This window comes from Musca domestica, unplaced genomic scaffold (assembly GCF_030504385.1).
Source record: "Musca domestica strain aabys unplaced genomic scaffold, Musca_domestica.polishedcontigs.V.1.1 3, whole genome shotgun sequence".
Taxonomy (NCBI): Eukaryota; Metazoa; Arthropoda; class Insecta; order Diptera; family Muscidae; genus Musca; species Musca domestica.
The window spans coordinates 18165407-18180735 of NW_026712299.1; the positions used below are offsets into that span (position 1 = coordinate 18165407).

General features: G+C 34.5%; 1 protein-coding gene across 1 annotated transcript; it reads left to right on the forward strand.

The window, feature by feature from the left end:
- Positions 1–5792: 5792 nt before the first annotated feature.
- Positions 5793–10752, forward strand: LOC101889554 (phospholipase A1). The gene is made up of 3 exons (XM_005189820.4): positions 5793–6211; positions 6295–6694; positions 9859–10752. Exons 1-3 carry the CDS (start codon positions 6151–6153, stop codon positions 10589–10591), a joined length of 1194 nt encoding a protein of 397 aa, XP_005189877.3. The 5' UTR covers positions 5793–6150; the 3' UTR covers positions 10592–10752.
- Positions 10753–15329: the final 4577 nt, after the last annotated feature.

Below are 15329 nucleotides of genomic sequence, written 5' to 3' on the forward strand. Positions count from 1 at the left end.
TTTAGGAACATTATTTACCGGAGTTGTTTTAAATTTCGTATTTAGAATTCGTAATGGGTACTACAGCCTATGAAAAAATATTGCGAATGCAAGTCCACGTCTTCGTATACCCTCCATACAAAGGTACCTCTCAATATTCGGTATTTGGATGATTTGAGCGTCATTATTCACCGGAGTTATTTCAAATCACGTATTTAGAGTTCGTAATGGAAACTACAGTCTGTAACAGAAAATTGTCAATGCAGGTCCAAATCTTCCTATGGGTCCCATATGTCAGTAGCTCCCTATATTCGGTATTTTGACGGTTTTCGATACAATACTCACCGAAATTGTTTGAGGTACTACAGCCTGTGACAGAAAATTGTCTACGAAGGTCCAGTTCTTAGTTTAGTTCCGATATAACGGTACCTCCATAAACATTATTCACCATTTATTTCAAGTTTCGAATTTGAATATGGCAATGGCTAATGGCAAACAATGCCTATGTAGGTCCACACCGTATAGACCTCAATATAACGGCTATATTTTTTAAGGATTTGATTTGTTCCAAATCAAAGTTCGGCCCGGCTTACTTACTGCTTTTTAACATGTTCAATTAAACCACAGCATAGAATTCTAGTAATTCTCCTTCAAAATCTACTTGACTTACACCTTTTTTACACAAAATCTAGAGAGGAGAAGTGCTCTTAGAATCCAAATTTATTTATTTTCGACGATTTAACGCCAATAGTTTTGGAATTTCTGCATTCAAAATAGAAGCTTGTACTTTGCACTTGGAACAGTTTTTGTCTATTTGATACCAAAAGTGAAGATTCTGCAGAAAAGTTTTTTTGAAATTTTGGGTCAAATCACGTGTTTAATTCAGGCACACGCTACAAAATAATTCCCAAACAAAAAGACCCCAATCTATTTCAGATTAAAGCAATGCAACAACATTTTGTGATTTATTTTATATCTAATTGATTTGAAAAAAAAAATCCCGAATTTAGATAAAAGCCATATACACTTAACATAATTTTGGGGATTTACTTGCGATTGCTAATATACCTAAAAATAAGAAAGTAATTTTGGAACATTCATTTAGTGTCCCATGGAGTTGTTAAATTTTATTTTTTGTGGTTGGGACAAAAAATTAAAATTTGTTATTTTTATTTGTACATTCCCGATCAATAACACGCTATATCTAAGAACAAATTAATACAGCATTTTCTAGCAACAGAAAACAAAGAATATGACATAATCACATACTGTTTCAGCAAAACGTCATAATATTAATTAAGAGTTTCGAAGAGAGCACTGCTAATACTCAACATATGAAGTATAGAAATAAAGAGCGTATTAAACACAAAAACCAAACAAAAACTCTTCTTAACTTCACAAACAAAACTGGTTTCTCTTAGGCCACGTTAGCTCACCTACCTACCAGTTTCCAATTTTGTAGTTGGCAACGATGCTATGCCACTTCTTGAGGGAATACCCAAAGCTAGTGTTGGATTTTCTGCAGACGCAATCAATGGCTGCATAACTTCTTCCAATCGATGGCTGAAAACGGTATCAATCGCCAATAAGAAAGCGCATTGGAAAATTAAAAATAACTTGTGTGGAGATAATAATATCTACTTTACTCATTCATATTGGGCTTTTTGGTTGCGTATTTTCTGTTAACGTAAAAATACCCACAAACATACCTACTGTTAGTAGGAAAACGTTAATATTGTTACCATTTTCTTTATGGCTCATATGACTGTTTGTTTAAAGTTTTGAGTTACAATGAAAAATGAGCTGCAGATTTTCCCAGACATAAAATTATCGACATACTAACAGATATTCTGATTACAGTTCATATTCTCTTAAACAGCATAAAATTCTAAGACGATTTACATTTTTTCCGTTTGTGGTAATCACTTGAACTTTAGAAGGAATCGACACAGATAAGTAAATTTTCAAAAAGAATCAGCTATAACCAGAATCTTAGTTTTTGCACAGAGATGTATTTTTTCCGCAGGCAGGACAATTTTGAAGATGGGCTGTGTCGATCAACATATAGTATAACCCTCACCTAATATTTAATTTAGGTAATTTTATAATATTTTAGAGAAAAGACAATGCTTTAAATTTGATACCTGAGCCTTGTAATGAGTTGTTATTGTTCTGGAAGAACTTTAACCATATCCACCTTTTAATAAAACCTCCAGAAATGGGGAATTTTAATAATTTTCTCTAAAACCAGGCATTTCAAGTTTGGTACTTCCCTATATCTGGTATTTTAAATTGAATTTTCTGGAACGTGATTTACAAAGTTTGTGCAGAAAGTTATAAAGACAGGTCCATGTCGGTCATATGTGTGAATGGTTTTCTTTATACCCTCCACCATACATAGTATGGAAGGTATATTAAGTTCGTCATTCAATTTGTAACTCATCGAAATAATGATTCAACGTAAAATTCTATGACGATTTAGCCCTGTCCGTCCGTCTGTCCGTCTGTTGTAATCACGCTACAGTCAAAACGAATTAAGATAGGAAGCTAGAATTTTGCACAGATCTCTCCTTTGTCTGCAGGCGGGTCATGTTCGAAGATGGGCTATATCGGTCCACGATATAGTATGGCCCCTATATAACGGTACCCCCCGATATTCGGTATTTTTATTATTTTAGGCACATTTTTCAATGGAATTGTCTGCAATTTTACACAAGGAGTTCTTTGTAGGTACTTAATCCCTGGAAGAGAATTGTCTATATGGGTCCACGATATCGTATAGCCTCCATATAACGGTACGGTATATTCGGTATTTTGATGATTTAGCCACATTTTTCAATGGAATGGTCTGAAATTCTATATAAGGGGTTTTTTGTGAGCACTTTATCCCCTGACAGAGAATTGTCTATATAGATCCAAGAAATCGTATATCTCCCACATAACGGCACCTTCCTACATTCGGCATTTTGATGATTGTAGCCACATTTTTCAATGGAATTTTCTGAGAATCCACACCAGGAGTTGCTTCTGAGTACTTCACCCCCTGAAAGAGGATTGTCTATACAGGTTCACGATATCGTATATCCCCCATATAACGGTACCTCCCGATATTCGGTATTTTCATAATTTTAGCCACATTTTTCAATGGAATTGTCTAAAAAACCACACAAGGTGTTCCTTCTGAGTAATTTATTCCCTGGAAGATAATTGTCTATATAGGTCCACGATATCGAATAGTCGCCATATAACGGTACCTCCCTGTATTCGGTATTTTGATGTTTTTAATTGATTTTTCTAATATTTCATGGAATTGTCTGAGAACCCACACTAGGAGTTGCTTCTGAGTACTTCACCCACTGCAAAAAAATTGTCTATATAGGTCCACGATATCGTATAGCCCCCATATAACTTTACCTCCGACATTCGATATATTGTTGATTTAAGCGACACTTTTGACCGGAATTGTTTAAAATTTCGTATTTAAAGTTTGAATCTCGTAATGAGTACTACAACCTATGCCAGAAAATAGTCTATGCAGGTCCACGTCTTCGCATAGTCCATATATAACATTACCTCCCTTTATCCGGTATTTCAATGATATTAGCGACATTATTCAACGGAATTGTTTGTATTGTATTTGAAATCCGGAATCGATACTACAGTCTATGACAAAAAATTACTTATGCAGATCCACGTCTTCATATATCCCCCATATAACGGGTTTTCCTTATCAAATTCACTTTTTACGACGAATTTTATTTTAATTATTCAAGATCCTTCGAAATGATGGAGGGTATTAAAAGTTCGTTCCGAACTTTGCTGCTTTTTTACTTGTTTATGATATTAGTGATCTTATTCACCGGAATTGTTTCAAATTTCTTATTGTAAGTTCCAAATAGACACTACAGCATGTAACAGAATATTATCAATGCAATAATTGGTTTTTATACCCTCCACCTTGGAAAGGAGGGTATATTAACTTTGTCATTCCGTTTGTAACATCCTTAAATATTCGTCGTAGACCCCATAAAGTATATATATTCATAATCAGCATAAAATTCTAAGTCGATTTAACGTTTAACGATGTCCGTCTGTCTGTCTGTCTGTTGGAATCACGATACAGCCCACATTATTTGACGTAGAGCGCCAAAATTTAGCAGATCAATTTGTAGGTGTCTAGGTATTGAAAATGAGATATATCGGTCCACGTTCTGGTATAGTCCCCATATAACGGTACCTCCCGATATTCGGTATTTTGATGATTTATGCCACATTTTTTCACTGATTTTTTTGAAAATTGGTATTTGTAGGTCATAACGGATCCCTGTATGTGTGGCAAAACATGGCATATATAGGTCCACGTTTTGGTATAGCCCCCATATAAAGGCACCTCCCGATATTCGGTATTTTGATTATTTTTGCCACATCTTTTCACGGATTTATCTAAAAATTGGTATTTGTGGGTCATAATGGGTTCCAGCTCCGGTGTCGAAATATTGCATGTATGGGTCCACGATTTGGTATAGCCCCCATATAAAGGTACCTCCCGATATTCGGTAATTTGATGATTTTTGCCACATTTTTTTCACGGATTTGTCTGAAAATTGGTATTTGAGGGTCATAATGAGTCCTATTTCGTGTGACGAAACATTGTAATTATAGGTCCACGTTATGGTGTAGCCCCCATATAACGGTACCTCCCGATATTCGGCATTTTAATGGTTTTTGCCACATTTCTTCTAATGTTTCCTTTACCCTAAGGTGGAGGGTATTAAAAGTTTGACCCGGCCGAATTTAATGTTTTTTTTACTTGTTTTATGATATTAGCGACTTTTTTCACCGGAATTGTTTCAAATTTCGTACTTGAAGTTCGGAATCGGTACTATAGCCTATGACCAAAATTTCGTATGCAGGTGCACATTTTCATATAGCCCTATATAATGGCACCTCCCGATAACCTGTATTTTAATGTAACGTATATAAAGTTCGTAATGGGCCTATGACAAAATGTTCGTATGCAGGTCCACGCCTTCGTATAACCCCCATACAACGGTTTTCATTTAAGCGGAATTTTTGGAATTTTTTTTTTTAATTTTTCAAGTTCCATCCAAAGAGTGGAGTATATTAAAAGTACGGCCCGGTCAAACTTAGCCGCTTTTTATTTGTTTCTAACTTCAACCGTTCTAAACTCGAAATGTGTACATAATTTTTGTTCTTTTCTTTACGGCTAAATAATGCATTTAATAAAGACTCAACGGGGCTTGTACTTCGAACAAATCATCTCAATTTTAAATTTCTTTACCGCAGTTTGGCATTTAACTGTCTTATTTCCCCCAACATAATTTTTTTTAAGAATGCCAGATGCATTTCCCGCCAGAATTAAAATCATAGCACACGATTTATAAATAAAATTCGCAAGCATCACTTCTAGTACTTCCACTAAAAAAACTTGTTTCTTTATTAGGCCGGTCGTGTCAAACGATTAACTCAAAGCAAATTCACAGCGAATTCCGCATTGATTAGTAATTCTGAATTAAACTAAAGTAGAAAAACCTAAAACAAATAATACCTACAAAAACACTTTCCATAAATGAATAATTGCAATAATAGCACTCCGAATAATTCATTCAGAGCAATACGGGATGTAATGGAACGGAAAAAGCAAAAAAATCCCAAAACTATCTATCAGTCTCGTGCAATGAACGCGCAAAAATATGGCTTTAAAGCCTAAAACAAGTTTAAACCAAAACACAAAGGGGCCAAAACATATAAAACCATGAATGAAACTCTGGCAGCTGAATAGAATACGCAAGTCGGGCATCAAGTGCAGTTTGAAAAAATCCGAAACGTGTTAGCGGGAACGAACCAAAAAATTGCATTCAAAACAAAACGATTGGAACGCTCGCTGAACACAACAGAAACAAAACAAACAAAAGTAGTGATTGCTGGCTGGATGACTGCAAAAAAATAATACCTGCAGAGAATAAATAAATAAAGAACACAAGAACTTTAAACGTGAATTTCTGAAATATCAAAAAACAAGAAAAAAACTGAATTGGATATTTTTAGCAAGATTTAAAAGTATATTAATAAAGCTTAAAATTCAAAAGCTTTAAGTGAACGTTAATATTGAAAAGAGAAAAAGAAAAACAGAAAACACAAATCAAAACAATGCAATTATTTTTATTTATTTCTTTAACAATTTATCTGACAACAACAACAACAAAATATTGTAAGTTCCCAGCCAATTAAGACAGTGTGTAAATCCCAATGAAAGAAATGTGAAATAAATTGTCGCTTTTTTTGTTTTCTTAGTCACCCTGGCCCAACAGGATGTTGTTGACGCCGAATTAACATCCACGGATTATGATTACGATTATGGAGATGACATTGCCACCAATGAAGGCAATCGAAATCTAAGTAGCTTGAGAATGAAACCAATCGATGATCAATTTCTACACGATGAAGATAGCGAAGATAATTTTATGGAATGGAACAAGTGTGACAACTATTTAAGTCAACCCCGCGGAGCCAAGAAATATTTGGATACCTCATTTTTGAAGAAATTCTTCCGCAACCTGGTGCCATATGCCGCACCGAAGCTACAAATGAATTTCTATTTATTTAAACGTGATTTTCCCGATTGTGGCCGGGAAATAAGTCTTTTCGATGATTCGATCTATACTTGTGGCCTGAATGCTTCGCATCCAACAAGGTATGTGTATTTACTACGTATAAAATTAGCCCACTACTTCATTACCGAAAAGCCCACCTTAAAATTTCAGATTCGTTCCAATAGCGTGTGTTAGGTCTTTTTAGTACACAAAATAGTAAATTTTTTCAATTTGACAAATTTTTTTAATCAAAACTTCATACATCGTACTTAATTTTCAGACTTTCAATGTTCTATAAGTATTATTCAAGATATTCATTTTTTGGAAAGAATAATAGGAAAAATGTCCAAAAGTCTTCAAAATCTTTCATTTTGAAGTTTACCGAGAAGGATATTGGAAACACCATTGCACATTGGACCCACATCTAAATTTTCTGTCCAAAAGTATTTTAACGTCTCCATATGTAAACTGTTGAAACAGAATTCAGAATTTCAGCTCTATCCCTTCACCTAATACCATATTCAGTAATATTAAGTACACCTATCCAAAACAATCTATCCATTCAAAACACCAACAGTGATCTAAAATTAGTACCGCTTAGTACTTTTTGAACCACCACCAGATTTCAACACCAGATATCAATACAGACATTAATATCAAAATTTTGGATTCTGGCTCTATTCCTTCATCCAATACCATTTTTTTTTTTTATTTTAGCACTTTTCGTACAATTAGAAATAGAACAAATTTCTGAAACCACTCCCATGTCCCAGATATCAGATACCAACAGAGACCTTAATATCCAATTTCGGGATTTCAGCTCTTTAATTTCCCCCATTACTAAATGTAGTACCATTTAATACAATCATAGTACGCATATCCAAAACCAGCCCCTTAAACACATACCCAAAAGTGACATCTATATCAAATTTCAAGATTTCAGCTCTATCCCTTCACCCAATGCCAAATTTAGTGCCATTCAGTACTTTTGGTACGAATATAGGACGCATTTCCATACCACAGCCGAAATCTTCAACACAGATACTATCAGTGATCTAAATATCAAAATTCAGAGTTTAATCTCTATACCTTCACCCAATACCAAATATAGTACAATTCAGAACTTTTTGTACAATTATAGTACATATCTCTGAAACTACCTCCATATGTCCAGGCTTTCAGATTCCAAACACCATTTGTTCACACAATACCAAATTGTACCAAATGTAGTACCTTTCATACAATTATAGTTCATATTTCCAAAACCACCTTCATATCTCAATTTCACATACCAAAAGAGACCTCAATATCAAATTTGAAGATTCCAGCCATATTCCTTAGCACAAATTTAGTACCATTTAGTACAATTATAGTACACCTTCAAAAACCCACCCCAGTTATCAACAGTGACATCCATATCAAATTTTAATACATGACCTGCAACCCTAATACCGAATTTCAGATCTCAATCACTATATGTTCACCCAATACCAAATTGTACCAAGTTAAGTACTATTTAGTACTTCTCATACAATTGTAGTACATATTTCCAAAAACAAATCCATATCTCAGTTCCAGATACCAACAGAGACCACGATATCAAAATTCCGGATTCCAGTTATATCCCTTCACCCAATAAGAAATTTAGTACCATTTTTTTTCAAACAATTATGGTACACATTTCCAAAACAACCTCCATATATTAACCAGAGTGACATCTATATAAAATTTCAGGATCCAAAGCTTCTCCATATTTCAATTTAATATCAAATTTGAGGATTCTAACCCTATCCTTTCACCAATACCAAATTTAGTACCATTTAGTACTTTTCGTACAATAATAATACGAATTTCCGAACCCGCCTCCATATATCCAGGCTACACAAATTTCAATCACTATATGTTCCCCAAAATTTCAAATTTAGTATCATTTAGTGCACATAAGTACAAATGTCCATAACAACCTACATCATGAAATCCAATAGAAATCGTATTTCCCAATTTCTAGGTTATAGCTCTATAGATTCACCCAAATGCAAATTGTACCAAATTTAGTATCATTTAGTACTCATAAGTATAAATTTCCAAAGCTTCCTACATACCCCAATCCTACACTCCCACAGCAATTTAAGGATTCCACATCTATTGGTCCACCCAAATCCAAATTGTATCAAATTTATCACTATGTAGTACACATAAGAACGAATTTGCTAAACTTCCTACATTCGACAATCCTACACTCCCACACATATATCAATTTAAACTTTAAGGATTCCAAATCTACCGTTTCGCCCAAATCCAATTTTTTCCAAATTTAGTACCATTTAATACAATGAAATACAAATTGTCATATCTACATACACAAACAGTCCAATATAAATCTTATTTGCAGATTTAAGGTTCCAATTCTATTAGTTCTCCTAAAATTTAAATTATACAAAATTTAGTACCATTTAGTACCCAAAAGTACGAATTTTCAAAACTTCCTACATTTTAGCATATTGTACCAAATTTGTACCATTTGGTTCTTTTCGTACACATAAGTACAAATTTCAAAAACTATCTGCATATCCCAAACCAACACTCCACCAGTAATGTAAATCTCAAATTTATGGATTTCAGCTCCATACCTTCCTTTAAATTGTTCCAAATTTAGTGCTGTTTAGTACTTTTTGTATACATGAGTACACATTTCCAAAACTACCTTAGTACATTGACCCTACTTCTCAACTTTGATTCCCATTCTAAATTTCGAGTTTTTAGCTCTAACTGTTCACATGATACGAAATGGTACCAAATGTAGTACATTTTAGTACTTTTCATACACTTATAGTGTGAATTTCCAGAAACCCTTTGGTACATCTATCATACACTCCATCAGTGAGTTTCAAATTTCAGAGTTTTATCTCTTCTAACTTCAGCCGTTTCGTCTGGGCGTTGTTGAATCGTTAAGTCAGGCAGACAGTCAGACATTCAATCAGTCAGTCAATTACTTTATTATTCTTTTAATATAGAGAGTAGAGTATCTTGCCGTTTAAAGGCAGATTTAAACGTTATTTTGAAAAAAAAAAACGAAAAGACGTTCCTAGCGACTCTCTTGAAAGTTCAAATTTTGGGCCAAAAACAATGTTAGAATTCCAAGAAATCCTAATCCGACTATACTTTCATAACCTGACGATTTTTTCCTCTAATTATTTTTTGTGTTGCACAGTGTTATTATTTAAATATATATTCCTCATTTCTTTTATTTTCTCTCTCCTTTCAGAATAATTATCCATGGTTGGATGAGTCAATCTCGTGGGTCCTTCAATTTGGATGTGAAAAATGCCTACTTGAAGCGCGGAGATTATAATGTCATTGTGGCCGATTGGAGTGCCAACGCAGCCAATATCAACTACTTTCGAGTTGTCAAACTAATCGAAACCTTCGGTGGTCATCTGGCCCGATTCACCCAGCATCTGAACGAAAAGGGGCGAATAAATTACAATGACATGTATTTGATTGGACATTCGTTGGGAGCCCAAATTGCCGGGGCGGCTGGAAAACAAAGTTGGCCGAATCGTTATAACACCATATTCGCTTTAGATCCGGCGGGACCAAAATTCCGTAGACGTAGCACGGAATTTCGCATTGATCCTACAGATGCCAAATACGTTGAGAGCATTCAAACCAGTGGCAATTTGGGTTTCATGGAGCCCACAGGCAACGCCACGTTCTATCCAAATTATGGCAAATATCAAAGGAAGTGTTTCTATGTCGGATGTTCTCATATAAGGGCTTATCGTATGTTTGCCGAATCGATAACATCACCGGCTGGATTTTGGGGTATACGTTGCCGTAGCCGTGATCCCAAATGGGATTGTGATAGTATGTCCGCGCAGGACTATCGCATGGGCGGTGAGCCTTCACAGCCCAAGAGTGGTATATTTTATGTGAAAACTAATTCCAGAGCACCCTATGCATTGGGTAAAATATCCATGGAGGATATGAATTCATAGAGAGCAATGGGGGTATTTATTTATTTTTATTTATTCGAAATTATTTAGCAAAGACTGATATTTAAAATTTTTTATAAAAATCCTATGTTTATAGTCTTGTGTACATAAATATTTATTAACAGTAAAATGTAAAAATTCATTTTTTACAACTGGTATAATTTGAAATGTAAAAATAGGAAATCCCGGAAAGGGCTTCTATTTCCTTAATTAAGATTTAATAAGATCCCAAAGACCCTTTTGGTGACTTCCTTGGGGGTTACAATTTTTCACTAAAATCCTCTGAGGTGAAGGTTACACATGGTCAAAGATGCAGGATCGGTACGAAAAGTAATACAAAGTAATAAATATGGTAACCTTTGTACATATTTGACAAAAAAAATTGAGCTGGAACTCTTAATGTGGTGTATGATGGATGTACCAAAGGGCTTTTGGAAATTCGCACTATAAGTGTACGAAAAGCACTAAAATGAACTACATTTGGTACCATTTCGTATCATGTGAAGGTTTGATCTAAAAACTTGAAATATGGAAAGGGAATCAACTCTTGGAAAGGGGATCAATGTAGAGAGGCAGTCTTGGATGTGTGTACTCATGTACACGAAAAGTACTAAAGGGTACTAAATTTGGGACGATTTGAATTTGGAAGAACGGACGGAGCTGGAATCCTAGAATCTAAAATTAATATTACTGGCGGAGTGTAGAATTGGGATATGGAGGTAGTTATCGAAATTTGTACTTATGTGAACGAAAAGTACGAAATGGTACTAAATTTGGTACAATTTCGATTGGGGTATGTAGAAAGTTTTAGGAATTCGTACTTATGTGTGCTTCATGGGACACTTTAAATTTGGGATGTATCTGGAATCCTAAAATTTGTGGCGGAGAGTAGGATTGGGATATGGAGGTAATTTTCGAAATTGTTACTTATTTGTATAAAAATTACTAAATGCATTGTAGTATTGGCGTATGGAGGTAGTTTTCGAAATGTAACTACTCATTCATGTGCCCAAAAAGTACAAAATAGTACTAATTATGATACAATTCGATTTGGGTGAATCGATAGAGCTGGAACTCTGAATTTTAGAAATAAGATTACCATTGCATTCTAGGACTGAGGATTTTAGGAAATTCGTACTTATGTATACTAAATTGTACTAAATTTGGTACAATTTAAATTTTGGGTGAACTAATAGAGGAATCCTAAAATTTGGAAATAAAATTAGGATTGGGGTATGTAGGAAGTTTTAGAAATTCGTACATATGTGTACTACAGGGTACAAAACTTGGTACAATTTGGATTTGGGTGAACCAATAGGGTTGGAATCCTCATTTATATTCTATTTAATGATACAAATTATTTGTACTTACCCGTACTAAATGGCACTAAATTGGGTACAATTTAGATTTGGTTGAACGGATTGATCTGGAAATTTAATTTTGTGCGGTTCGGTTTATACATGGCGGGAACATGGAAATAAGTACTAAAAAGTACTAAATAATATCAATTTTGGTATTTGGAAAAAAAAGGACTGGAAATGGAGTAAAAGACTTTGATGTTGTGTGGGATAAACAAACAAAAGGGTTTTTCGGAATTCGAACAACACCTGTACAAAAAGTAATAAAATGCACTAAATTTGGTACCATTTGGAGTTATGTAAAGATAGAGAGGTAAAATGTTGAAATTTGGTAGGAGAATCAAGAGTTGGAAATAATGGATTTGATGTAAGGATGAGGTTTTGGAAATGTGTACTGAGTGTAAGATCTGTACTAAATGGTGGTAAATTTGGTACGACTACATTTTGGGGGAACGGAAGGAGCTGAAAATTTGGACAGTTTGTATTGGTATCTTTGTTAATGGTACTATATTTGGTACAGTGTGGTATTGGGTGAACAGATAGTGCTTGCAATCTGAAATTTCGTATTGGATGAAGGGATAGGGCTGGTATCTTCTAATTTGATATTGAACCCTCTGTTGTTGTCTGGAATTTAGATGTAGAGGTGGTTTTAAAAATGTGTACTATAATTGTACTCAAAGAACAAAATAGTGCTGAATTTGGTATTAGTTAAAGGATTAGAGCTGAAATCCTGAAATTTTATATAGATGCCTCTCTTGGTATCAGGAATTGATATATTGGGGTGGTTTTAGAAATGTGTACTATATTTGTACATTTGTATATATATAGCATTAGGTGAAGGGATAAGACTGGAATGCTCAAACTTCATATTAAGGTCATTGTTTGTATTTGTGCTTAAGATATGGAGGTGGTTTTGTAAATGTGCACTACAATTGTACGAAAAGTACTAAATTTTGTATTGGGTAAAGGAATAGAGCTAAAATCCTGCATTTTGATATAGATTTCACTGTTGAAATCGGTGGTTACGAAAAGTTCTAAATTGTACTAAATTTTGTATTGGGCATAGGGATAGGGCTGGTATCTTTAAATTTAATACTGAGGTCTCTATTTATATTTGGACTTGAGATATGGTGGTAGTTTTTTAAATATGCTCTACAATTGTATGAATAGTACTAAATCCTAACTTTGGTATGAGGTTAATCGGTGGAGCTTTAATCCCGAAATTCGATACTGAGGTCTTTTTATACCCTACACCACAAGGTGGTCAGGGTATTATGTCTTTGTGTATTTGTTTGTAACAGGCAAAAGGAAACGAGATAGACCCATAGTTCCTTTTGATGATCTGCATAGAATCACTTTCTGAGTTGATTTATGGATGTCAGTCCGTCTGTCCGTCCGTCCGTCAGGTCGCATTTATTATCCGATTGAGATGAAATTTTCCAAACAACATTTGTTTGGCCCAAGGACGAACCCTATTGAAATTGGAGGTAATCGGTAATCTTTTAGATATAGGTCCCATATATATCTTCGCCCGATTTGCATTTTATTGTGCACCAAACGTGTAATATCAGCCCATCAGTATGGAATTTTGCACATACAACCAAATTAGGCCTGAAAATAAGTATGCCAAATTTGATCGAAATCGGTTCAGATATAGCTATATTTCCCATATATATTGTTCATCCGATTTGTTATTTTTGTCCTCCGCAGCCGTAATATGCACTCTGTAACAACAATATTTGGGGAAATATATCAAATGCAGCTCAGAAATACCTTTGCTAAATTTTATCGAGATCGATTCAGATTTGCATATAGCTCCCATATATAACTTCGTCCGATTTACCTTTTATTGGGCACCAAACGTCTAATATTGAAATAGACCAAATTGAGTCTAGAAGGTAGTATGCCAAATTTGGTGAAGATCGGTTCAGATATACCTATAGCTCCCATATATATTGTTCATCCGATTTGTTGTATTTATTACCCACAGCCGTAATATGCACTCCGTAACAACGATATTCAGGGAAATATATCAAATGAAGCTTTATCTGATTTCAAATTAATTTTGCACCAAATGGGCAATACAAGTCCGAATTTAAAAGATACAAATACTTCGGCATATTTAGTCCTCTGAACTTTAAATTATAATTATAATCATTTAGTGTATGATTGAAGTCTCCCATAAAAACTTTTAATTGTTATGTGGAGCTCAACTAAATTAGCAAAGTGGTGTAGGGTATCATAAAATCGGCCTCGCCCGACTTTAGGACTTTCTTTACTGGTTAGTATCTGGTGTTAAGATTTAATGGTGGTTTTGCATACAATAATCGTACGAAAAGTACTGAATGGTATTAATTTTGAATCACTGTTAGTGCCCAGAATAGAGAGATGCAGATTGTTTTGGATATTTGTACTAAATGTTACTAAATTTAGTAATGGGTGAAGGGATAGAGATTTGATACTGAGGCCACTTTTGATTTCTAGGATCTTCATATGGAGACGTTGATATAGTTTTGGACAGAAAAATTAGATGTGGGTCCATTGTACAATATCCTCCTTGGTAAACTTCAGAATGAAAGATTTTGAAGACTTTTTGGTGTAAAAGCTAGACAGTTTCCTATTATTCTTTGCGAAAAAAGGAAAAACTTCTGGAATCTGAAGTTTGTTTGGAATTTTAAGATAGAATTTTTGTTGACGAAGTGGTGGGCACTTGCTAGTCATAATTATTTCAATCGCAAAAGTTGCAATTTCCTGAAGGACTCTCACAGCCACAAACATGCTTTGATTTTTCTCTGCTTACTGCCTTCTAAATGTGTGTGAGTCTAGGAGTTAATTTTCTTATTGGATATTACACAGAATTTAATTTAATATTCATGCAATGGTATAATTTATAAATTTCAAATAACTTCCTTTTGGAAATGCAACCCTCTCTTCCTACTACACGTATAGCCAAACAAAACTTGAAATCCTTTCGGATTAAGTTTTGCTTGTTTATGGAAACCGATTGAAAAACTATGATAACAACATTTGCTAGGAAACAATTTTCCAGACGATTGCCTTTGGCGTCATATGCTTTCACATACGTACTCACATACATACACATACATATCTACATTATTTTCCATTTATTCCTTGTCTACTTCGTGTCTGTGTGTAGAAGTTGTTGTTCACTTAAAAGTCGGAAAACAAACTTTTCACAGATGTTACTGAACTCGACCTTTGCAGCAGCAGAACAGACACATCTAGAAACGACTATGGTTAAGTTTAACGCACACACACACTAACACTTTACAACAGACTCCCCAAACATAACAAGATATTAGAGTGGAAAAATTGAATTAAAAGATATTACATTTGATCTGTGCAGCAATCCGTACAATCCG